The following is a 25,415-nucleotide window of genomic DNA, read 5'->3' as shown; positions in this document are numbered from 1 at the left end:
TTATGATTGCTAGTAAGAGTCCCGTCGGCTTCTTAGCAATTTTTTTCTTTTCACTTGTATTCTACTGTATTGTCTCTGTGAATAAAATTGTTTAGAATTAGGAATTGGTTGGCACAGAATCTAGCAGCCAGGTAAAGGCCTCCTCCCAGAGAACATCACTTTGCTGAGGACACATGATGCTGTTAAGATGGTACTTTGTTTGATTTACATGCTGATAATTTTCAATGAACAATGCATTCGATTTTCTAAATTAGATAATATTTTATTCAATTTCAAAACTACTTATGCAATTCTCTCACCTTCTTGATCTTTATATTCGTGTACGATATTCTCCGCATCAGTATCTCCATCGTCATCGTCAACACCTACTTTTTTCGTGAGGATGAACTGACCAATTCTGAAAATGAAAATATAGAAAGGAAACATAATTTTGAGCCGTGTTGATTGAATATGTTCATTTTAATTGTGTATTCGAAAGTTATGTATCATATTTTCATAATGTTAGTTTGCTATACAAGTTCAGTCATTCATGAATCATCTTAGCTATAAAAAGAGAGATCGAATTCATCTTTACATATAAGCTGTATAATTTTTGTTTCCATTTCTTATTGTTTCTTCCATTCTTCCACACGAAAAAAAAAAATCCGTAATATCGAGGGGAAATAAACCGTTGCTTACTTGTATTTGTCACTAGCTGCTTTTCTCCATCCACTTTCCAGAGTTTCGTCGCGAATCCATTTAATTATATCAGCATTCACTTCAGCAAAAACGAACGGACAATCAAAATCGAAACCAACTTGACCTCGTCTCACTGCTTCAACTGATGCGGGACCCATTTGGAAAACACCTAGATTAAAAAACACAAATAAATTTCACTTCACGTACAATAATCATAAATTCAACATTCTTTATGTGGTATACTGTGTGTATGCTGGTATTGTGGTATTGAGTATGCTGGGTTAGGCTAACTTACTGCCGCTCAACTCTTGGGGAGTTGCATCAATTGCCTGCCAGCCACCGTATCCCGTCGGAAGATCCGGCCTTGCCATCCATACGTCGTTCCATACGTGGAAATTCCTATAATAGGAAATGTTGAAAACCATTTTTTACTTTACGCAATAATTTTCCCATTTAGGTAATCAAAAATTAGTCTTTTTATCGGTAGCCTACTGCTTAAAAAGAAGTAAAACTTGGACTATCATAGACGTACTTGTTGAAGCTCTTAGCCAGCTATAAATTATCGTTTGATATTAGATTCTTACTGTGACAGATTGTAAACTTTAAAAAGTTGTTTGAAGGTATGACTTACTTCTATATAAAAAAAGAGACGTTGTTTTGCCATATTGTGTTTTATATGGGAATTAATTTTTAAAGTATAGTTCATTAATGTTGAATTTTTTAAACGTACCATATAGAGTCGGTGTTGTATTTCTCAAGTTTTTCACCATCCGGTTCGAAATACTTGTCAACGGTAAGGCTCCTGTCGGTGTCGTGAGCTGATACGAAGTTCGTTACGGTCCGGCATGGGATACCCAATGTACGGCAAACTGTTGAGATGACACATTCGTTATATAAATTATTGGGAATTTCTAAAAAAATCCTCTGGTGCCTTTACCTCTATCAGTTTTACATTTATCTAAAACAATTTTCACCTTTAGCGAAGGCAATACAGATGTAACTTATAATTGAGAAAACTACAATTGTTACCTGTGGTAGTTACACCGGCGAACACCCAACACTGTCCATACTTGACCGATTGTTCTCCGCCTTTCTTGAAATACTCGTCCATGATAGCGGCGCTTCCTGTCCACATCCAGGGAGCGACTCCATCGTCGTAGGTCCCAGACCAATTGCCAACGACTATGCCTTTGTCTTCGTTCTCGCTATTGACCTATTCGAATAGACATTAAATAATGTAATGAATATATAGTGAATAACATAATATAAATTGGCTATAGGAAGTCTGTGAGGCCGAATGCTGGGCTAAAAATCGAGTGCCCTTTCTCTTGTGTTTGCATCAAAAGGAATTCGTCATTGCCTGTTTATCACGAAGTGTGTTGAAAATATTTGCAGACGACTAAAACCTGTCAAAAAGAAATGCTTAGTTATTTCGAGCATGTTTCCACTTTTAGTGAATAACTTTATTTAATTGTGTAAAAATAAATCTAAGAAAGTGGAACTGCGAAGACAAGAATTCAAGTAATATTCACTTTGTGTTCACGTATAAAAGCATGAAACGTGAGATTGAACATTTAGTTAGTACAGCACTTTCTTTGCTTGGATGGGAAAACGATCAATGACTCGTTGTTCAACAAGGGAGTGATGAATTAACTACTCCGACGAGATAAGGCGTATTCCCACCCGAGTAAAGAATGGTCGTGTTGTTCACCGAAATTCGTCGAACAACTTGGTCATTGTAAGTTGGTTTCTGGCTGAACACCAGATAACGACGAAGATAGTGTCTTTCTCCCTTAATCTTCTTATCTAGTTCGGATTAGAATTCTTTTTTTTTTCTGTCACCAAAACCCAAAGTTTGGTACCGTTAGTCCATTCCAAGACAGAGACATTTTGTGCCAAGACAGTCTCAATTGTATCTGATAGATTTTTGGAATGATTCGAGTTACGCAATAGAAAAGAAGGTTGATACGGAAAGAAAAGAAGAAAGTGAAAATTACTCGAATCGGATATACTCACCAATCTTGAGACAGCCCTTGACACAAGAATCGGGCTCGCTCTTCCCGTATAATCCAACTTGGAGTGATTAAGCATCAACATGGCGGCTGGCAAGCAAGAGTCTGTGAACTGTGAGAAATAGAAGAATCATTATATGAACGATAAATTGCACAGAACTATTTACTAAAACTCTCGACGAATTTCATTTATGAATTGCATGAAAGGTACAAACAAAACTTCGTGACTCGGTAAGAAACGTCAGAACCTAATTTTATTGATGTCAACGATGCTTTAAACTTATCTCACCTGTCCGTAGATCCATCTTCTACCTTTCGGTTCTTTCTGTGTCCCAACGAATATTTTTCCAACATCATTCAGGACGTACTCCCTGCGCTGATCTTCACTATCCATGTACACAGTATCATCTGTTCTCATAAGAAATAATTTTCAAATATACACATATAATACTGTACATTATCATAACATAAAACGCGTATGATCCAACGGAATTGGAAAAGTGCTTACACACTATTCTGACGTGACGAATTCTTACGAATCAGAATTTCATATCACACTCATTATCACGTGGTCCCACGTCACGTCCGAGTAGTGTGTGTGAGCACCTTTATCCTTTTTTTCAACATACAGTATTAGCTTCACGTCTCACCTTTACTCCAAGGATTGAAGATGATATACACGTTCTGTGGTATTTCATACACTTCAGGTTGCGAACGTGGATCGTTATCGGCGTAAGAGAATATCTTCATCTTCCAGACTCCGACAGCTGCACTTCCAGCAATCTGTACGTCCACCGTGACCACTGCTCCTTCTTGCTGGTGGGTACGTATGTCCCAGAGTTGCCGGTCTCGAGTGAAGGATGGTGATCCGGTAATCGGCAAGCTCACCAGAGTGCCCTTGTTCATCAGATGAGGTGGTGGACCTATAGATCCAGATATATCCCGGTCAAATAAATAACATATTTCCACAGCTTTAAAGTTAAATTTTATTGCTTGGAAAACTTCTCATGATTGAGCTTACCAAATTCGAAGTGCAGTTTCACTTTGTCCTGCTGAGTGTTGAAATTTCTCTTGAACCTGATGGCCATATAGAAAGTTTGTCCTCTTCTCAGAATAAGTGCCGAGTCTCTTCCCTCAAGGAGTTCGTACATGTGAGTGTTGTGAATTTTGGCATTCTCTTTAGCGTACAGCTCCACGCCATGTACCTGAACTGGTTGAGGGCCTACTATATATATATATAAAGAAGAGTAAAAACTCAAAAAACTCTCAAAAATAATTTCATTCAACTATTCATTTCAATGATTAGATTTTTGAAGCCTAAGTGGTCCTCTATTCTTTTCGCTCCCTTCCTTGTTTGTGTGCTAATCTTTTCTACAATGTAGTGCTTAATTTTTTTTTAATACTTTTTCGAATTTTTTTTTAGATACTTTTATCTGTACAGACGAGAGGTTTTAATACCGAGAACTGTTTTGACCACTACGTAAGCTCGAAAGCTGCAACTGGCTTCAGATTATGGAATTTTACCTGAGGTGTTTATATACAGTGAAACGTTGGTAAGTCGTCATTCTTCTTCGGTCCCGTTCCAGTTTTCATAGACGATAATGTTTTTTTACTCGTCAACAACCCTCGTTTACTCGTCGCTAATTTCGGTTAACTCGTCACTACAGAAAAGTTTGGCGGGGGGGTGGGGGGGAATAAGTGACTTTTATGGCTCCCTTTAAAGAAAAACCGTGGTAATAGTATTGTCATATGTTCAAAAAGCGACCATAGAAGCTTCGTCTATCAAAACGGAATTGTTAAAGTGATGAAAGTGACACTGAGAAAGTTAATTTTCCAACTAAAACAACAAAAGTTCTTGAAGCGGTAGAGACTGTTCAAGCTGGACCTGATTTTGGCATGGGCAAGTGGGGTATTTGCCAAGAGCTCCCCCCTCCCCTTCCCAATTTGAGATTCAAATTTGAGAAAAATATGTTTGCTCACACACACAAACCAGAGGTTTTTCCCAAAACAAGGAGGCTTTATAATCCTAGTTTACCGTCCTTATTGCCCCTTCAAGTCAAAACCAGACCCTGTGTTCGAGATTACCATATGCCTGTACCATGAACTACTGCTGAAGAATTTAAGGCACAAAAATTATATGTATTGTAAAATTAATGTGCTGGAGAAAAAATTAACTATTCTAACTGTTACTCTGATCAGTTTAAATTGAAATAAAATTGGTATAAATCGTCAATGTACCCCGTGTATTTTCAACCGTAATAAGTTATGGCAAAGTACGACAACACAGATTTATTTTACAAAACAACTATGCATTCACAAGCAGCGGTTTCAATGCTGTAAAACTCAATAAAAAGTTAAAAAATTCCGTTTTTGCTTTTGCAATCTATAAATCAGTTATTATTGCAATTTCAATTTGCATGTTAATGTTTTTTTTTTTACATTCACACGATTTTTGCAGTAATTCACTTGAAACTGACGACAGTTCGCTTAAGTCGTCACAATTTCCAGAAATCTTGAGTGACGCCTTATCGAGGTTTTACTGTATATAATGTTATCATAGGTGTTATGAGCATTGTGAAGATTCATACACTTATTGTACGTCACTTATCTGTCGATGTCTTATTTAAGAAGTGCCCCTACTTTCTCAGTTTTCGTTTGATAGTACGAGGATCATCTATAGATAAATCCTAAAATTCCACATTCTAGAGCTGCCCAAAGTTAGAGTTTTTAATTGGTCAACAGATCAAGATTTTTTGAGAATTTGGCCTCTGTACATTTTTTACTCGGTAAAGTAACACTCATAGTGCAAAAAAAATCGTTCTTCACAACCCTGAGGGCTCACCAACCGAAAGCTTTTCCGCTTTTTCTACTGTATCAAAACTGAATTTTTCTTTGTTGATATCAAAATATCTATATTGTAGTAACATTTATGCTTTTTGGGCTCCATTCAGTCTCGAAACCACAAAGGTTTTACAAAAATGAAAACACTGGTGACCTTAGGCGTGGGACACGATTGATATAAATTCATTCGTTTCGAGAATCAATCAGGCCCCCCCCCCACCCCCAATAATGTTAAATTCAAGTTCATTCTGGAGAAATTACTTCTAGTATTTCGATCCTTACTGCCTATTAAAAAAATATTCAATGTGTATTCAACACGAGTTTTTTTAATTAGTCACTTCTCCAATTAGAGTAATTTTCTCGAATATCTAGTAATATAAATTAATAATTACGAGACGTATGAATCGGAAATACCTCTCAGTGAAGGCTGCGGCCCTACGGCTCTCCTCCTTCTTTCCAGGTCTGCCCGAAGCCTGGCATATTCTTCTCTCCTATAGGCCGCATCATCCGTGGTAATTTCGTTGTTTCCGGGTCCGAACCTACCCATGGGTGTGATGGCACCACCGGGTAAGTGCCTATTGGACATTTTTCAAAAGACGACGCAGTTTCTGGCTTGGAGCGTTTAACTGCTGACGGTGGCGTTAATCGTTGAATCAATGTTGCTGCTGCACCTGGAAAGAAATATAAGAATGCACTTAGATATACAGTAGTTTTAAAAAACTTAGTTTCAACGACCTCGGTTGTAACGTCAACCCGGCTATAACATCGTCGGTCTGGGCTGATTCCCATAAAGAATAACGTAAAAGAACTTTGCTTACAACGTTGATAAAATCACAACGACCTAATATAATGACGCACTTTTCATCGCTTTTGCTTCCGTGTTTATGGCGCTTTTCAAGAAATTTCTAGAATTACAACTCATCACGTTCAGACCATGTTTGTCTATTGTTCTATTGATGGCTAATGTTGAAAAAAAAACACATGTTTGGCACTCCGACCTGCTCCTCATTGACATGACCTGCTCCTCATTGACATGACCCGTATACGATCATTATCGTATTTTCCAATATTCTGTCCTTCCCAACTTTCCTTATAAAAATGTTGTCCCGTTTTTTCCCCGATTTTTTTCAACAAAACATACTTAAATTCGTAATCTTTACTAGAATCGGGGAAGAAGAGGATTTGCAATAATTTATAAATTATACTATAATGAATACGGCTATAGATATTTATCTCACTTGTTTGTTATGTAAAAATTTTTTCCCCCGTGAAATACATTTGAAATCACAACAGATTTGCTGCATCACTATATTTCTCGTTAAGGGTAGTTGATGAACAATATTTAGCAATTTCGCCTACGACTGATAGCACTTTCTGCAATGTCGCGTATTTATGATCTCAATTTCCCGTACGTTTCTTCATAAAATACGGTCACCCAAATTACAATGAAATAACAACTTTATGCACAGAATCTGATGATATTTTTTGTCAAAAGGTCTTGAAAACTTCAACCTCGGTTGTAACGACAACAGTTTGCGGAATTTTCGATGGTGTTGTAAGGAGTCTGATTGAGTTTATTTAAACAGTGGCCGTATGTGATTCGAGATTGAAAACGATTTCCATTGAAACATCTATTCTTAGTGAAGACTAGGAAATCATATGTCAGTGATGTTTGTATTGATATTCATTTCTGAAACATAATTTTATGGCATGAATGGTATTGACGAAAGGTCAATAAAAAAGGTCTTTAACAAATTATGAAATACTTTCATTGATGAAATCATTCATATCCCCTTAATGGAGTCATGTCGACCGTAAGAATAAAAAAACTGAAATAAATTTTTCCGCCCACTTTAACATTCATAGCAATCGTAAAAATGATCTTAAACCCACTCTGTGGATAGCCTTGGAAAAATTTTCTTCTTATTTTTCTTTATTCAATAGCCATCAAGTTTCATATTTACATTTCTTTATTCGTTCCTTGAGCTTGACCATGACATTATCTCATTTTATGCCAACTGAATGTATTATATGAATGTATTATATAGTTATATTAATATTTAACTGTTTTTCATTGCGAGTTTGATTTTTTTCGTGATTTTCTAATATCTCTCTGAAATCATTTAGCCAGAGCCAGCTGAGAAGTTCAGGGTCGTAGTTCCTGCCCATTGAGCCCCGATTTTATATATTTTGTGAGGGCGGGGCGTATCCAAATACCATAGTTTCTTTCATGAAAAATTCGGAATGAATGAACCAAATAATTTCAAAATTACGAATGGAAATAATTTCAGAATTGTACAGGAAATAGTTTTAGAATTAATGAAAATTCCGAGAGAGAATTACAGGAATAAATTATTTTTCAGAATTAATGAAAAATTCGGAATTAAAGAAATAAATAATTTCAGAATTAATAAAAGTTTTCGATGATTTAGTGCCCCCCCCCCTTCCCCATCCATTTGCCAAATACTAATGACCTCCAGTTAACCCTAAAGTTGAGCAATTTGATACATGTCAGGAGGCCTTTGAGAAGGTCAGTCAAATTCCTGAACACCCATTTTGAGAAACCAACTGAATACTGAACGGGCTAGAGCCAGATAATGTTGAAACAGAAGTGGGCCCTCTCCAAACAGTTTCCAAAGAAAGTTATGTCGCAATATCACGATGTGGTCAAAATGCCATGCACTTAAGCCAGTCCAAGGGGTCTACGACCCTCTAATGCTTAAGAAAAACCCGCTTCTTAACATACAAGAACCCACTTGCATGCTTGAGTCTACAGGATGTATTTCATAACAGAAATTGCAGTGAAAAATATTGGGAGGGGTAATGCCATAGCCAAGGGAAGTCGACCGCTTAATTTAGAAAAATTGGTCTAGAAAATATTCAAGATTTAGAAATCACTGGTGGGAAATAACCGTTGTCCAGGGATCGCGTGGGAAGAATGTTCATGGTTATGAATCAACTGAAAAACGTTGATGAAGCGGTTCCCAAATACTTCTGGTCGTGGACCCCCGGAAATCATGGTGTGTGCCATGGACCTCCATTAACAGCAACAGAAACCACAGCCATCTAATAGCGAGAATCAAAGCTGTATTAAGAAGCAGCAGCAGCTAAGAAGCAAGCTCTTTAATACAGCTTTGGCGAGAATGCTCTCGAACCACATGCAGGACATTCTATCTAGTACTAGTAAATTGGAACGATATCAATGCTACTGGGGTATATCATCTACTGGGCTGCAAAAGAACTAAAACAACGTTTCATTCTCCTATCGAGAGATGTCACCACGAGTACAATTTTTATCAAATCATAACAATATTATCACTGCAATCTACGAACGTTGCAGTGGTGTTTTTTGCGCGTTAATTTGATCAAAAACTTTCTTTTACGAAATGTATCTACATTATTTATTTTTTTAACTCAGCTTTAATTTTTTGTTTATAATTCCTATAATTTACCCAGTAAAACATCGCTGATCCCCCGAAGGTCCAGGCACCTTCTAATTGGGAACGACTGATCTAAGAAGATATTTATGGTTCAGGAATCATACGGAAAGTTGAGAGCCCTTGAAATAATATTCATGTTCCCTGTAACATTAATATACACGTAACTATTTATATTGATATTCATTTCCATCTTTTGCAAAATTCTTAATCACATCTCGGGAGAACTCTAGGGATCCTCGAAATCCTGGCTGAGAAACGCTGAACTAGGCTTTGAGTTCAGTCCCCCCCAGACTGAATGGGGGTCTTCCCGCTTCAGACATTGCGGGCCAAAAAATAAATAAATAAATTCCACCCGAGGGTCAATAAGTCATACTCCAGTACCTAGATTTACGTAGTGGTGTCTGAAGGGTTGAGCCCAACGGGGCCAATAACTCCAAGTCGAATAGAGAGTTCTATATTATCTGAGAACCTTACTTATTTTGAAATTATTTTTTCATCAAAAATGAATTTCATTAATTCCTCATTAAAAATGAATTTTCATTAATTCTGAAATTATTTTTTCATTCGGAAAATTTTTCTTTCAATAATCTTAAAGATGTTTTCCATTAATTTTGAAAATATTTATTTCAATGATTCTGGAAATATATGTATCATCAATTATGAATTCTTATGAATCGGGAAACACTTTTTTTTCACTAATTCAGAAATTTCTTTTAGTAATTACCAAATGATTTCTTTCAATAATTGTCAAATAATTTCTTTCAATAATTGTCAAATAATTTCTTTCAATAATTGTCAAATAATTTCTTTCTATAATTATCAAATAATTTCTTTCAATAATTATCAAATAATTTCTTTCAATAATTATCAAATAATTTCTTTCAATTATTATCAAATTATTTCTTTCAATAATTGTCAAATAACTTCTTTCAATAATTATCAAATCATTGGTTTCTATAACTATCAAATCATTTCTCTTCCAGTAATTCTAAAAATATTTCTTCCTCTAACTGTAAGGTTATTGCTTTCAATGAGTCTGGAATTATTTCTCATTGATGCCGAAATTATTTCTCATTGATGCCGAAATTATTTCTCATTGATGCCGAAATTATTTCTCATTGATGCCGAAATTATTTCTCATTAATTTCGATATTATTTCTCTCAGTTTTGAAATGTATTTTAAAAGTGATTCGTAATTTTACTTTTTTCGAACATTTTTTCATTTTTCCCCCAGCATTTCCAATTGTTTAATTACGCAAGCCTTTCCGTCGGCTGGCCACTGCAAAAAGTTTCGAGGACCACACGTGGCCCACGGGACATGCGTTGAAGACACTTGGTCGAACCAATTAAATTGATCAAACTTTTTGTTTTGTTTCTGTTTCCAATGCATAGAAAGGCCTAGGCGACGATGCCCACCCATTAATAAAATTGCGCGTATAATTACCGCGTTCAGTGACTCTTTACGGAACAGCCCAAATGATTATTATTTCTATCGCGTAAGAAATTGGCCGCCGCAGCCCACTTAATACGATACTTAAATTTCCGGTTTCTGTTTTCTCTTAATTAATGAAATCTGACGCCACAAGCGCAATTTCTTTCATTCATTATTTCTTTTCCCGTGACCTTTGCATTCAAAGCTGTCTGCGGATTATTCAAATCAGTTCCTGTTTTTTTTTGTATCTCCATATTTAAATTTTTAAAATTAATATGTATGTATAAAGCTCTGTATTTTTCCTCTCCACCCGGAATGTCATACATGACGATAATTCGTACGAATGAGGAAGTGTATATTATGTTTTTGCTCATTTTTACTAGAAGTCCAGAGACCAATTAGCCCTCTCTTGTTCAAGGTTAGGGTTATGTCCAAGGTCAAAGTTGAAGGCAAAAGATATTTTCTCCGGCATCTTTTTATGTTACTATTTTTTTGGTTCGACAACTACTTTACGTTTTCGAGTTACGGACTTTATTATTTATCTTAAACGATCGATCACCCTATAATCTTCTGATATATTTCCTTAACTCGTTTATGCTTTCATTTTCCTCTCGAGACTGATATCAATTGATTTTGATGTATCCCTTCGGACAACATTTGATGAAAGACACGAATAACATTGGCTATCCATGATGAATCTGTAGTTCAAAGCAAATTCTAAAATGGATTTGCATCAGGGCTGGACAAATCTCTCGGGCATGCAACTTGAAATGCATGCCGGAATCAATATTTTACATGCCCAAAAACATTGTTTAGTTTTCTCTTTTAAGCAAATTTTTCCCACGCATTCAAAACGAACGTGTTGCTGTCTATTGATGAAAATATGCAGATAATATATAAAATTGAGAGCATTGCGCTACATTAAAAAAAAAATTTAAACTATCCCTTTGTTTGATGAAATCTCAAATTTTTCAACAACACTAAGGAATTTCTTATATGGACCGATTTTGGGCAATTCCCCCCCCCCCCCTCGAGTTTTGATCAGTAATGGCTACCCTAAGGCATGTATAAAACTAACTTTGATAAATGGCAACTCCCTGTAGAACTCCAAGACTCTGTGGACCACTTTTTGGAAAATCATTATATTCTAGCTACTAAGGGATTTCTTCGTCACGGATATTTTCCTAGTCCGTAGACAGTTTCCAGGTGAGTCCTTGATTCCCACCCTGGGCTTACATCCCGGAAGGGACAGAGCCTAGGTCGTGTCTGGTCTGACAGGTGAGTCATTGAACGTGTAAGTAGCACCAAGAGTTTCATAAAACTCCATAAAAATAAAAGAGTTCCAGAAACTTCCACATTGCTTCAAGAATTACGGAACTATTTTCAGGATTCCGCGAAAAGGCTTTGAAACACTAGCTTCAGCCCGTAATTTTGTTAGGCTCGATGCACATCATAGAATGGTTTTCCCATCCTCTTTATTCATTTGATTTATAACGTTTTACATGCGGGGTTTTTTTTTTTTCTAAAAAGACGTGATTCACGATATTTTTGCAATCGCCCATTTCAAGGTGCGTTTTATAATTTGAAAAAAATAAAATAAAATACATTCAAAGAATTCGGTGTTATCAAAATGTTTTCAGAGGCGCCATCTTGTAATTACACATGATTAACTCTCAAGGTCGTCTCTACCATATACTTTGTTTTATATCTTTGGGGGGGGGGGAAGACATTTTACATGCATTGAATTTAAATTATTTTATTTTTGCGGAAATGCATTCAGTGATCTTGAATTTATAGAATTATAAAGGAAAAATAGAACCTTGGAGCGTTAATTATCCGAAAGATCTGGAACCGGCAGACGGTTATGATTGATTCATAAACCTTATTACATTTACTAGTATATTGCGAGATTTTATAATATAATACATACTTTGAAATATTTTACAATATCATTTCTGTTCTTTCAATCAATGATGCATGTGTGTGAGCAAAGATAAGCTTGTTTTTATTTTCAAAAAATTGATCTTATTGATAATTATTTATAATGTGACGGTAGTTTCAGGGCCATTTACTCACATCATGTATTCCAGTGGTTCTCAGACTTGTCACCCGTAGCATCCTTGCCTAACTCATGGTTCATCTGTGGCTCCCCAGAGCAGTTTGGTAGATATTTTCCCATACGAAATAACCACTTCAGAGCATAAATAGGAACACAAATCAATATCTCCAGCTCGCCGCGACGCCTCTGTTAAAGGTTGGCGAAGCACACTTTTTGAGAAACACTGATGTAGTAGAAGCAATTGAGAAGCACTGCGTGGGGTCCTTACATACAAGCTTGTTGCAATCGATATTAATCTCTGTGCAAGGAAGGCTATCATGGCTTTATACTGATGGATAAGAGGTGTACTACGTAGGGAGTGAAATAGGGCATGGGTTTCCAACTGGGGTTCCGCATGATCAACCACCACTGAGTCCTTAAAAATTCTTGAAGATTCCTGAAGAGCTCTCTTGTTACTGATACTCGCGAAGCTGTTCTTTCGCATGCGATTTTGAGACGGCCCTGCATAGAACCAAAATTTCAGCAAGAATTTGCTCAAAAACTCTCTTGATTCCATAAGTGTAGAGGATCATGCTCCTGGATGGCGGGGGGGGGGGGAGAGTAGATATATGACAGGGGGAGCCTGGAGAAGAAAATATGGTCAAAGGGAGCCATGGACAAAACAAGGTTAAGAAACAACGGTCTGAACTTTGCAGACCGTTGAAATAGACTTCCGTATCAATTATGAAATGGTTTCAAACCCTTCACTTACACAATTATTTGATTTTTTTTTCCTGCTTTTCTTTTTGGCTTCTTTAGTCTCGTATCATTGCAACCCCCCCCCACTTTACACGGAATATCCTGGGTGTTTGACATATACCTCAATTAGAATGAAAATTAAAATGCATCAAAATTTCGAACGATTGCAATCACTACTACTTAACCGTATAATGAAGCTCGCACACATTTCTCAGCGGAATTTTTTAACGAATCGGTACATGACGGAATTTGTGTTCTGAGGGTATGTGTGGCCTCTAAAATGTTTATGTCGTCAAAGTAGAGCTTGTTTCGTTTCCTAGCTGGTGTTGCTGTCTGTCTCTTATACTATATTTTGAAATGAACACGGTTTGTAAATACTTGAATTTCAATGTTACGTAAGTATCATGTTGTACGTCTGCCTGCTCTCCGCGGAGAGACTTCTTTCAAATGAGGACCGGCTCGCATTCAGCCAACTTCAGCCGACCACCTCCGTGCCGCCAATGCAATTGTAAGTAATCTCACTGTGTAACTCAGTTTCAATTCCTTTCTTTTTTCAAATGGCGAGCACCGTTCAAGCCCATAGTCAGAAAATTAGCACCAAACGTCTGGGGTTTGCACCAGAATCCCGATAACCCGAAATCCCAATACCGCCAAATCTTGACGATAAGAAATAAATTTCCATGATTTTTTTTGTATGTTTGATTATTTTTATCGCACCACGGTCATTTTCTGCACACGAGGGCTAATTTTAGACCGGGACCTACAATTTATTGCCGATTCCGAACGGCATGCTTGTTTTTTATACTCATCGAGAGGTCGATGCGCTAACTAACCCCTTGATGGGGAACTCCCTGCGGTAGCAATTTTTTCTGCTGTCATGTCGCCGTTTCTGTTATGCCCCTGTGTCAGGAAAGTTTTCTGACAAGGACGAACCGAGTATCGAACTCGCGACACCTCTTAACATCCTTTGGTACTTTAGGCGAGTATCTTATCGACGTGGGCTACCGCGCGCCCTTTTTTGTATGTAAAATAGATTAGAAAAAATGAAGTTTTTAGAAATCGATTCGAGAGATTATGTCCGGATGATTATTTCAAGCCCAGAATTAATGTAAATTTATGAATGATGCGGTTTAATTAAGGTATCGATCGAGAGGACATCATAGGAGACATCCTGAGCAAAAAATTAGCTGCAAGCGTGGAGCACTTTTGGGTGCTTCAATAGTGTCCAAAGGCAACATGCTGAAGATTCCTACTTTAATTAAACATTATTTTTGGCGTCTAGGAGGTTCGGATAATCTACAATATACTGTAAGTACCTGTGATTTTTCTTGTTAAAAACTGAAATTAATGATGTGCTCAAAGCTTTGAGCCTTAACAGCCACTCGTTAAATCCTTCGTTAAAACTTCTACTTTTTTTTCTTTTTGAATTAATTACTACAATGTTGAAAAGAGGCTTGTTTCCTTAACGTTAACCTTTTTGACCCCGAATTGCAGTATTTTGCAGTCGAGCAATTCATTAGTACGTACATGTAATGCTGAGTTCCTCCGCAGACGCCCTTCACGAAGATAAGCATCGACGAATAGCCATTTAAGAGCAAGAAATGAAAGAAACAATTGTTATTATAATTCTTCTTATCCCTTAGCTAATATTTTGGAGGTCACGAATCTTATATAACCACGAAGAAATTCAGATATTTTGTAGACATTATACAGCATTTTTCAGAAACTCTCCATCATGTACGCTTTCTCCTAATGACCTTTAATACTCGATGACATTCCAGTCTGTCTGAGTCTAGAAAATGATCCCCCCCGAAACATAAAGAAACAAAGACGGATACATGCAATTAAGAACTAACTTTCTAGAAAGATCTTACAGAAAGTTTCCTGGTAAATCTCTCAACACTTTTTCACGGTTGTCAATTCGGGAGCTCAAAATAGCTGCGAGTGTTAGGCTTTTTGTAAATAAAGGAGCCTTTTTGTAGTTATGTAACATGCAATCTCTTCACGCGATTGCAGAAATTATGCAACGTAGGCGTGAATGAGGATTTTTAGATTATGGTGCTCTCTTCGATTGGAAGCTCTGGATCTACAGGGCCGCCTTAAGAGCATCACGGGTCCCCGGGACAAGTGATTTTTCTGAGTCCCTACCTGGCGAATTCTCGAAAAATTCAACTACTTCTCATTTTTCGGAGGCCCTTATTCTCTTTAGCCCCCCCCCCCAGGCCGTGTCCGTGTGGGCCCCATGTGTCAAGACGGCACTGCGTATCTAATCTTTACAGAGACAGATCTCTTTTATAGAGTTCAGACTCACTTGGTAATACTTGTAATGTATCCACTGATAGACGCACGAACTGGTCACTTGCCAAACCCAAAATATACCCCCAACAACCTATTAATGAATTATAGGAGCCTATTATACAGGGTGCATAGGAAAGCCCTTTTATCCTGGAATAACTCGTTAATCCTAAAAAAAAAGCGTACTTTTAATTAGAAAAAAATACCCAAATAACGTGTAGATCTCAGATACGCCATTCATATATTGCAAGGGGTTGTATAATTATTGAAATATAAAAATAAACTTTCTATTTGATCACCCTGCCCTAAAAATCCCAATCAGAGAGAAAGTTGTTGCCCTGTTTCTCCTGAGGCCAACAAAAAATTTTCCATGTTTTCAAGTGCAATATTCGCTTAGATATTTGAATTCTAAAAACGCTGAAAATGAGAATCTGAGAGAGAGAGAGAGACAATCCAACGAGACTTTCTAATAGGGTATTTTAGGACACGGGGGTCACCAAATAAAAAGTTATTTTTTTTATTTTAGTAACTATACAACCCCTTGAATATGAATGACGTGCCTGTGGTCTACACGTTATTTGGATACTTTTTGTTATTGAAAGTATGTTTCTCTAGAATAAACGGTCCGCGTTTTCCCTGGACAACTAGTAAAATTTCCGGATAACTAATTCTAGGGAATTCCTATACACCCTGTGTTATTGATAATGTAAGAATTTCTATTGTCTCACTTGAGATAATCAACGCTCAAGATCGGTAGAAACTTCGAATGTTCCTGAAAAGTACAAGGAAAGTAATTAGCAGCAGTGGCAAAGCTTTCATTCATGTGTTTTTGTTTTTTCCCCCACGGTGTATCACTGTTTATCAGTGATTCCCAAGCATAGTCTGTTTTTGTTCCTAGTGCGCAAGAGATGGCAGCACTGCTCAAACTCATGACAGACATTCCTAAGAAACGAAATTTAGGTTAGATACAAAACACACGCGCACATTTTGACATGTCCCAATTCGTCAGAAGTTTCTCAGTGGAATGTTTACGAGGGTGCTTTTGCGATTTTTAGTAGTACGTGGTAGTGATTCCAATCTTTCATGCTTCAAGTACACCTTGAATACGTGTATGTGACTTACGTGCCCTCCTTGCAAGACCGTTTCGATGTGTTTCATGGTCTAAACATAATTTAGGGTTCTTCCCTTGTGAATCCTTGAATCCCGATGTTATATATACTTCAACCAAAAATGCATGTACACGCAGAAATACTGGAAATATTTACAAGAAAATGTGCACCAACTAAAAAATAATAATTAATAATAATCAGAGTGAATGAAATTATTCGTTAATTTGGGGCCTCTATTATACTCGGGTCCATGGACCTGATCCCCTCTAGCCCACCCGTTAAGACGTACTGCTCCTTGCGATATTGTTTCTTGTATCTTAATAATCACTGTGTATTCTTCATTATGTTACCTATTTTTTTCTGTCATTACTGACAAATTTTGGTGACCCAGTGGCCCCATACGAACGCTCCCAACGGGTACACGTAACACACACAGGTCAGGAAGCATTTTGTGGAATAAGTACCCACAAATATACCGTATATGCTCGTGTATATGCCGACCCCAAAAAATCCGTGCATTTCAGAGAAAAAAAATTGTATGATATTTCCATGCAAAATGAATAGCCTACGGAAATTTACAATAGAAAATGATTCAAACTTTTTAATTCGTTTTTTCTGAGTCTCCAAGCTCATCGTAATCCATCAGATCGTCATAGAGTGTGGCATCTTCGTTTTTATCCTCATCTGGGCTGTCATCGCCATTATCACTTTCAAAGAGGATATCTTATGCATATCTTATGTCCATCGCATTGCTGATGCAACACTTTTTGAAGGATCGGATGATAATTTTGGTGGAAACAGAATTCTACGCCTCATGTACCCATTGGCACACTAGGCCAATGTCAGGTTTCTTCAAGGCACCACTTTTTGTAGTTTCTTCATCGTCGGAACTCATCCATTCGATCCGCAAATTCCTCAAATAGTCTTTGAGAGAGCTTGTTGATGCTCACATCTAAAGGTTGTACAATCAACGTTAGCCACCACCAACCACCAATGATGTTTTCGATTTCTTTGCCTCGGCTTTGACATTATCAGTTCCGTGGGGTTTGAACATATCCCATACCAATAATGCCGGTTTCTCTAACACTGCTACAAAAATGACTACTGATTGCGGGGGGGTCGATATTTTCTCATCAACAACTGACCCGGCCCCCCCCCCCCTAAATTGGGGAACGAATTTTTCCACAAAAAACTCGGTTTATACACGAGTATATACGGTGCATATATTAAAAATAAAACATAGTAATTGCGAAGTATGAAATAAATAATGATAGAAGACAACGTACTTTGCTGATTTCCAGAATTTTATCCATTAACGTGGACCGTAAAGGTTTGGACCGTGCTGAATATCGTTGACCGTAAATAATCCGTTTAACAAACCCGAATGGCACCAAAAGAAATGTCGTTACCGCTTTCTCTCGTGAGCACCCCGATGCCCCGTCTTTTTATTCGCATCGAAAGTGTCCTTTGCGTGGAATTTGTTTTTCATCCTCGTCAACGTCAAGGTGAAGGAAATGAGTACAATATTCGTATTCGAAGCTCGTTAAAGTCGCTCCAGGAAATTGCGAACATCCGTCTGGTTTTCTAACTAATCGAGGCTGAAATGACGATTATGCATTCTTCCCGCTTTTCGTCTCTTCCCGAATGAGGTAATTATTTTTCTATCCACACGATAGAATTAAAAAAGATAATAATAATAATGCAGAGAAATTATTTCGAAGAAATCTTAGTGTTTCTTATGCCAGAGATACGTCATGTTTTACGCCATGCGTGATCAATCTGTTTCCCGCGCGGAATCAAACCTAGTATAGGAACTCCTGTTCCTGGGGGGAAAGTGCTGTAATATTCGAGAGTAGGTGTATAAATATGTAAGTACGGGGTCTCAAAGACCACAACTTTGGTGAGAGGCCCATGATGTTGAGACAGTTCTAGCATCATAAAAACCAATCGACATCAGGCATCAATTTTGTAAGAATTCATTTATTTATGTCTTATTTATCAAAAAAAATTCACTGTAAATTTCACAAAAATCAATTCAATAAGTAGAAACTTTTCAATGAGCATTGGATAATACATTCATTCATTCATTCAAACCGAGCACAACTCCGGTCTATCGCCATAGGCAATTTACTATCGATTGAGTTGTGCTGGAAGTATGAGTGTTTCCCCCCCCCCAAATACCCCGACTGCGACACGAGTACGCCCGGCCGAAAGCGACTGTATACTAAGTGCACAACACACAGAATGCATTCAACTGCCTGACACCTGGCCAGCCGTCGCCCAGCCCTCAAAGTCCAGCCGCTCATCCTTCATGGTTTCAAGGGAGCTGCCTCGCGACATTGGATAATACAAAGGGAGGCCATGAAAAAAGTACCAGTCTTAATTCATGGGCTCACCCGGGCATGGCCTGGGGCCTCAAGAGAAGCCGGGGGGGGGGGGGGCTCACAAAAATAAGATCTGGGTGAAATTTTCTAGAGTGCGCATGTAAATTTGCCTAATAGGACCTCAGAAATGATACTCGTCTCTCGGGCCCCCATGTTGCTCTTAAGACGGCCCTGCAGGAAAATAAAACACTGTGTTTGGGCTATGGGTAGGATTACCACCGTCCTCCTTTTTGATGTCATTTCAAGCGTCCTCCTACGTTTTGGAAGAATCGCCCTTTTGTCCTCCTTTTCCCAGGTTTCCGGAATTTTTTTTTTTCTGGGGAATTTTTTTTTTTTTTCGCACTTTGAAACATATATTTCTTCATTAATATGAGTGGTTATAATATGAGTTGCCCCACCCCACACGCATTCACCAATAGCCGCCGAAATTCCAGAATTTTTTCTGTTTCTGCTTCTTTTTTTTTTTGTTCTGTTTGAAAAATTATTGTCGTGGCCGGTTTTTATTGGTTGGAACAGTGGCGCCCTCTATTGTGGAAATTGGGGATAAGTGACATCATTGAGGTTGCCCGCAGGCGACATCTTTTCTCGGTTTTTGAAAATGGTAACCCTAACGGGCAAAAACAAAATTAGGAACAGTGATCTAACCGAGACAAAAGAAAAATCTCTCCTTGTCTAATGAATAATTGACAATCTCCGTCTTTGTGTAGCACATAGTCGAAACGTACCTACCTAAAACTAATATTTACATATTTAAACATATTACAATCTTTACTGATAGAATCTCAGCCACCTCGTTTGGCATTTTGCCTGTTGTGGCGTTGTATTTGCATTTGTATAAAGATTTTTTTTTTCTTTCAAAAATGGTTTTTTTTCAATTTTTAGATCATTTCTGTCACTCTATGCAAAACCCACTAGTATAAGTGAACAACAAAAAAGGATAGAAGAGGTTCGCACCAAATGGATTGAGGCATTTTTTTTTTCTATACATTATCAAGACCGAGCTTGTTTAATATTGGTGGAGACCGTGGCGTGACCTTCACCCGTCAATTTGACCTTGGTCTTACCCAACGCAAGACGGGTCATCACAAATCACAGAAGAACATCCCAACAGGTTCCATCATTTTGATATTATTTTCATCTTTGGCCAGGGCCTTTCCTTGTACTTTTGGGAATATGTATGTGGAGCACGTCCATTGTGGTGCGCGAAAGGCAACTCCCTCTTTTTTCTCCTCGACTCACAGCTAAATCCAAACCACAAACGGTTGGTGGTTCTGTTCGGCCAAAAAAAAAAGGCAGATTTCGTTCCCTGACGAATGGCTTTTCCGTCGCGAGATCATCCATCTTATTTCGCCAGTGGTCATTAACTTATGATAACTTTCCATTATTGTTATTATTATTATTATGATGATGATTTCCTCGGTGTTATCCTCCGTGACAACTTTCGATGTGTTTCTTCGAAACAATTATTTTATTCATTTTTCCTTTTTCAAGTTTTTATCTATCGGTGCTTTCCGTTCTCGTGACAAAAATTGAAGTAAACATTCTGAATAGAACGTGTAATTTCTATCCGTCTGGTCATGTCTGACCGGTGTGTAGTCGTTGGCATATATCTGATAATGGGCATACGCATGTATATGTATGTTCGTGAATCGGAAAACCAAAAGGAGCGTGTGACACACGTCACGTGTCACATTCGTTTCAAGTTCGGATTGAAAAGTTGTTTCCGAAGAGGATATTTTGAGCAGTGTTTTTTTAGTCCTGAACGGACTTCGTCCAAAGTTTTGCCAATGTGTGAATTGACCAGACTCCGGACATTTCAGTTCGTTAATAGATTTCTTTGCAAACCCCCCCCCCCCCCCACAATAGGCGTCTTGGAAATATTTTAGAAATTTCGTTAGCTTCAGCAACAGTTTAACACATTATTTTTACATTGCGTACGTTTTATTACAAAGTCTGAAAAGGGGTCTGTCCTTAGGGCCTTATGCCAGAGCATAGGTATATAGAAATGTCCTCTGCACTTGTTAATACAAGATTCATCGAAAGACTGGTTATTTGCGGAGATGAAATTCATCTCTGCCTCCACGGGGACTCGAACCCCGGCCAAAAATAGAGAAAGGGGGTCATTCAGGTATTACGTCAGCATCGGGGCTGATGGGGTTTCGGATTTGGTGACTTTTGATGACGTGGGGGGGGGGGGGTTGAAGGTTGCTTACGTCATCAACCACCCCTTTTTGAAGATAGGAAATATTCTAAGCTGCTGACGAAATTTTGCTGACGGGGTGTGGGTCAAAAATGGCTGAAAATCTGCTTACGTAATACTTGAATGGCCCCAAGAGGCCACTCAACGAGGTGCGCGATTTGAACAAACTTGTTTGTTTTCATCTCGATCTGTTGATTTTTGCTATCAGCTGATTGGTCCGTTTCTCCGTTTTTTTTTCCCTCTCTTCGGCGGGAGCAGAGATCACCATCATCATCATACCTTTTTTTCAGAACCACTCTGGTCATTTTTTTTCTCTATCCTCCTCCTCCTCTTTTACTTAAGCACGGACATCTCTTCCTCCACCCCTTCAGTGGCGTCGGAGCTCAAGCACCCACGGTGTTTTGTGGCACAGGCCTGAGCGGTCCCAGAATTGATTGAGAAATCGTAATTTCCACTATAAAGCTCAAGACGAGCACCCAGGGGTTCGAAACACTTCCGACGCCCCTGCACCCCTTAGCATTTTTTTCTTCCTAGTCGCAATTCTTGTAACTCCTACCTCTTCGCTCCACTAGTGAGGTCACTTCCCAAATTTTTACAACAGATGTGGTGCCACTATTTCTTATTGGTAATTGGCTTTCAGACTGAAACAGAACCGCAAAAAAAAGGAAACCTGGGAATTTCGACGGCTATTGGCCAATAGAAAAAAAAAACCCCACAAAAAGCACCCATGTTAACACTCATCTTTCAAAGTAGAGGGGAATTCTCAGAAAAAAAAATTCCGGAAACCTGAAAAGGAGAAAAAGGTGGATTTTCCGAAACCGTAATAGAACGCTTGAAATAACATCAAAAAGTAGGACGTAAGGTAACCCTACCTCCACGGGGTCTATACTCGGGACGTTTATATTAGAACAGTGATTTTCCCAACGTGGGCGATGGAATGTTCCGGGGGCGGTAGAAGCTACGGGTATAACATAGGGTGCTATGGGTTAAATTGCGTTTGGGGGCGATGGGACAAAAAAAGGTTGGGGATATAACGTTGCGCTCACGACATTCATCTTACGTACACGTCTCACTCATCTTCAATTCACGTCGCCGTTGCGTTTCCGCTATCAGTGGAAGGCATACATGCTAAGCAATGAATTCATAACTGCTTTTTTTTTTACAAAAAATAATTATTTATATTCCTATAGTTTCAATTTTAAAATCACGTCACTCATCTTAGGTTCACGTCACCCGTAAAGCCCCGGCAACACGTTCTAGTTTTTTCACAATTTGGTTCTAGTTTTCGTTCCTCGACAACCAGATGCGTTTTTGTTTGCTGGCCTAGACGGTCACTTTTGTTCTGAATCTGAGAAGTATTGGGCTTGCACTTCTAGTTAAGTGAGTATTGTTAGGGGAAAATCTAACAGCGGTCACCAGTTTACTACCATAATAGTTTCAAATCGCTTAGCGCAATTTTATGTGCTTCCTTGCACTCCTGTTTAGGAACGTTGTCCCCGTAACTAGTTTCGAAGTTACGGTATCATAATCCAATCTAATTTTCTATCACCATCACCCCAATTTAGTTGCGGAGAAGGCCAGATCAATCTTCATATTTTTATGTGGGTGGGGGGTTGACAAAACAAAACTTTGAGGCACGCTCGTTTGGAGCGGTAATCAAACGGTAACCAAGAATTTGCCGTAACAGTAAAATGTTTTTGCAGTTTTGGAATGTGCCATTCGTGTTTGAAGGACACTTCCTTATTGGACTTGCATCTCTAGTTCAGTACGCGCATTGTTAGAACAAGTGTAAAAGCAGCTACTGATTTACTGCCATGACAATTTCAAATCGCTTAGCGCGCTTTCATGCATTCCTCTTTTGTGGCATTCTGCTCCCATAATTATCTTATAATAATCATGATGACCCATTCTACTTCTCTCTCTCTCCCCTCCCCCATCCCATTTCCTAAGTTGGGGGCGTGGGGGGGGGCTTCTCGAAACAAAAATTTGACATACTCGTTTGAAGAAACGAATCTCCACGGTAACCAATAATTTGCATCAACAGTGGAACTCCAGTTTGCTTAAACCACAGGCATATTCGTGGGCACTGTGCCCCACAAATATGCGAGTTTGAAGGGACTGAAGAGGCACTTTTGTTCTAGTTTTCGGGACTGAGCGGCCATTCTTGTTATCAGGCCTGGACAGAAAATTCAGTTCTTCCGAATATACTAGTTTTTGTCTTTCATCACCCCCTCCATAGTTTCCGAAAAGCCGACTTCCGATCCATCTTCATTTTGAGAGGGACTTCTCGAAACAAAAGTTGGAGGCATATGCGTTTTAATTGAAGTGACGAAGCCCCACGGAAACCACCAATAACGAGATGCTTCTCGACGCTACTTTCGAGGGCCCGAGCAGCAATGGCAGTTTTTTTTTGGCCCTCTGTCTCCATTTCCGTTCTTTCCTCGGCCGCCACTTTCGTTCTGAATCGTAGAAATGCTAGTACTTCAAAGTTCAGTACGCACCCACCGTTAGCGCAAGTTCAGTGGCTCTGAACAGCGGCTTTCACTTCTTGTTCGAGAGCCTCGACGTCCATTCGTCCGACGCCCATGTTATTGGGCGGCCACCTTTATTCCTGTTTGCTACCACTTCCGCTCTTCTTCACGGGCCTCGATGGCCACTTACGTTTCGATTCTCGGAAGTGCTGGGCTTACACTTCCACACGCACGTTGTTAGTCTAACAGCGACAGTAAGCTTACTGCGATGACATCGACAACTATCAAATCGATTAGCTCAATTCCATGTGCGCTTGCCACTGCTCTTCAATGACATTCTGCCCCATAACTAGTTTCGAAGTTCGTATCATGATCCAATTCTAATTTTCTCCTCCACCATCCCCCCCTCCCTCCTTAGTTGTCGAAAAGCCAACTTCAGATCAATCTTCAATCTATAAGGATTCCGGTCCTTCACTTATGTTACATTTTGTAATAATGTCCCGTTTTTGTTACAGTAAAGTCATCCACCGCTGTGGTGGTCGAGTGGTCATAGTGACGGACTCGCATCGCGGGGTCCGGGTTCGAGCCCCACCGTCACCATAGTGGTGGTCGGCTGACGTTGGTTTTCTGTGGTTTTCAACTTCGAGGCGCAAACGCGAGCCGATCTCCCCGTTAAAAAGTCTCGCCACAGAGAGCAACAGTCCTACAAACAGTACAAATATTCAGTCACTACACATCACTCACTTCACTTCTGAGATATAGATGGCAGCACTGAAAAATCATACACAACACTAGATACGCACTCAGACTGCTAAGTACACACACTTACACTTCCGGCACAACTCACTAGGTAGTAAATTGCCTATGGCGATAGACCTGAGTTGTGCTCGGTTTGAAAGAAAGAAAAAAAAAAAGAAAGTAAAGTCATCCTTCGCCTTACGCTATATTATTTGACGAGATTTCGTCTGATGCAATTATTACGCGAATTTATTGTTAAAGCCCGGGAATAACCTTATATTTTAGGTATCTGGTTGGATCTTCATTGACATCAGGTCTAAGTTCAGTGATCCCGGCATCAATCGCATTACAAATCATCGTAATCTTTCAGATTTTGTCTTCTGCATAGATACAGTGTGCGTAGATAACAGCTCGCACCGCAAATTACTGACGAACTGTTGATCCTAATGGTATACTTTCAATTAGAAAAACTGTACAAATAACGTGTATAGGCATCAGATAAGTCATTCATATTGTAAGGGGTTGTACAGTTATTAAAATGTAGAAAAAATTATATTTACACACCTTGTGCTCAAAAACCCAGTTAGAAAGTTTTTTTCCCTGTCTCTCCTATGGCAAACCAAAAAAAAAAACCCGTTTTAAGTGCAATAGCCGCTGAAGTATTTGAATTCAAAAACCGGGAAAAAAAGTTGGGAATAAAACAGCATAAATGAAGGAAAAAAATTTACCATTAGTTTATACTCTCCCCCCACCCCTCAATTTTTCTCCGTTTTTTTAAATTCAAATATCACAGCGAATATTTCGCTTAGAAACGAGGGATTTCTTTTATTGATCTCAAGAGAGACAGGACAACAACTTTCTAATTGGGTTCTTAAGCACAGGGTGTTCATATAAAAAGTTATTTTTTTTCACTTTAAATGACATTTCAATCCCTCGCAATGTGAACGACGCATTTGAGGGGTCCACAATGTTATTTTGGTATTTTTCCCCTTATTGGAAGTATACCTCTAGGATCAAC

At 38.6% G+C, this 25,415-nt stretch overlaps 1 protein-coding gene across 2 annotated transcripts in view; it reads right to left on the bottom strand.

Moving 5' to 3' along the window:
- The window catches only part of LOC149068822 (hemocyte protein-glutamine gamma-glutamyltransferase-like), a 34,463-nt gene that overhangs the window by 1,864 nt on the left and 7,184 nt on the right, over nucleotides 1-25,415 (bottom strand). The window contains exons 1-11 of one of the 2 annotated variants that reach the window (XM_089250754.1): nucleotides 17,891-18,068; nucleotides 5,946-6,202; nucleotides 3,712-3,915; nucleotides 3,341-3,613; nucleotides 2,980-3,098; nucleotides 2,695-2,802; nucleotides 1,708-1,891; nucleotides 1,409-1,547; nucleotides 974-1,077; nucleotides 679-847; nucleotides 300-397 (exon numbers count right to left, since the gene is read on the bottom strand). In XM_089250754.1, coding sequence (XP_089106880.1) covers nucleotides 300-397; nucleotides 679-847; nucleotides 974-1,077; nucleotides 1,409-1,547; nucleotides 1,708-1,891; nucleotides 2,695-2,802; nucleotides 2,980-3,098; nucleotides 3,341-3,613; nucleotides 3,712-3,915; nucleotides 5,946-6,117 — 1,570 coding nt within the window. In that variant the 5' untranslated portion in view covers nucleotides 6,118-6,202; nucleotides 17,891-18,068. Of the gene's footprint in view, nucleotides 1-299; nucleotides 398-678; nucleotides 848-973; nucleotides 1,078-1,408; nucleotides 1,548-1,707; nucleotides 1,892-2,694; nucleotides 2,803-2,979; nucleotides 3,099-3,340; nucleotides 3,614-3,711; nucleotides 3,916-5,945; nucleotides 6,203-17,890; nucleotides 18,069-25,415 lie in introns of those variants that run through there. The other variant, XM_089250753.1, reaches the window with a different exon arrangement.

The sequence above is a fragment of the Pholcus phalangioides genome, unplaced genomic scaffold (genome assembly GCF_987345545.1).
Source record: "Pholcus phalangioides strain wild (caught in Gottingen) unplaced genomic scaffold, Ppha-v1.0 ptg000024l_1, whole genome shotgun sequence".
Classification (NCBI taxonomy): Eukaryota; Metazoa; Arthropoda; class Arachnida; order Araneae; family Pholcidae; genus Pholcus; species Pholcus phalangioides.
Note: the sequence above shows the minus strand (reverse complement) of the source record. Positions and strands in the feature narration are given on the sequence as shown.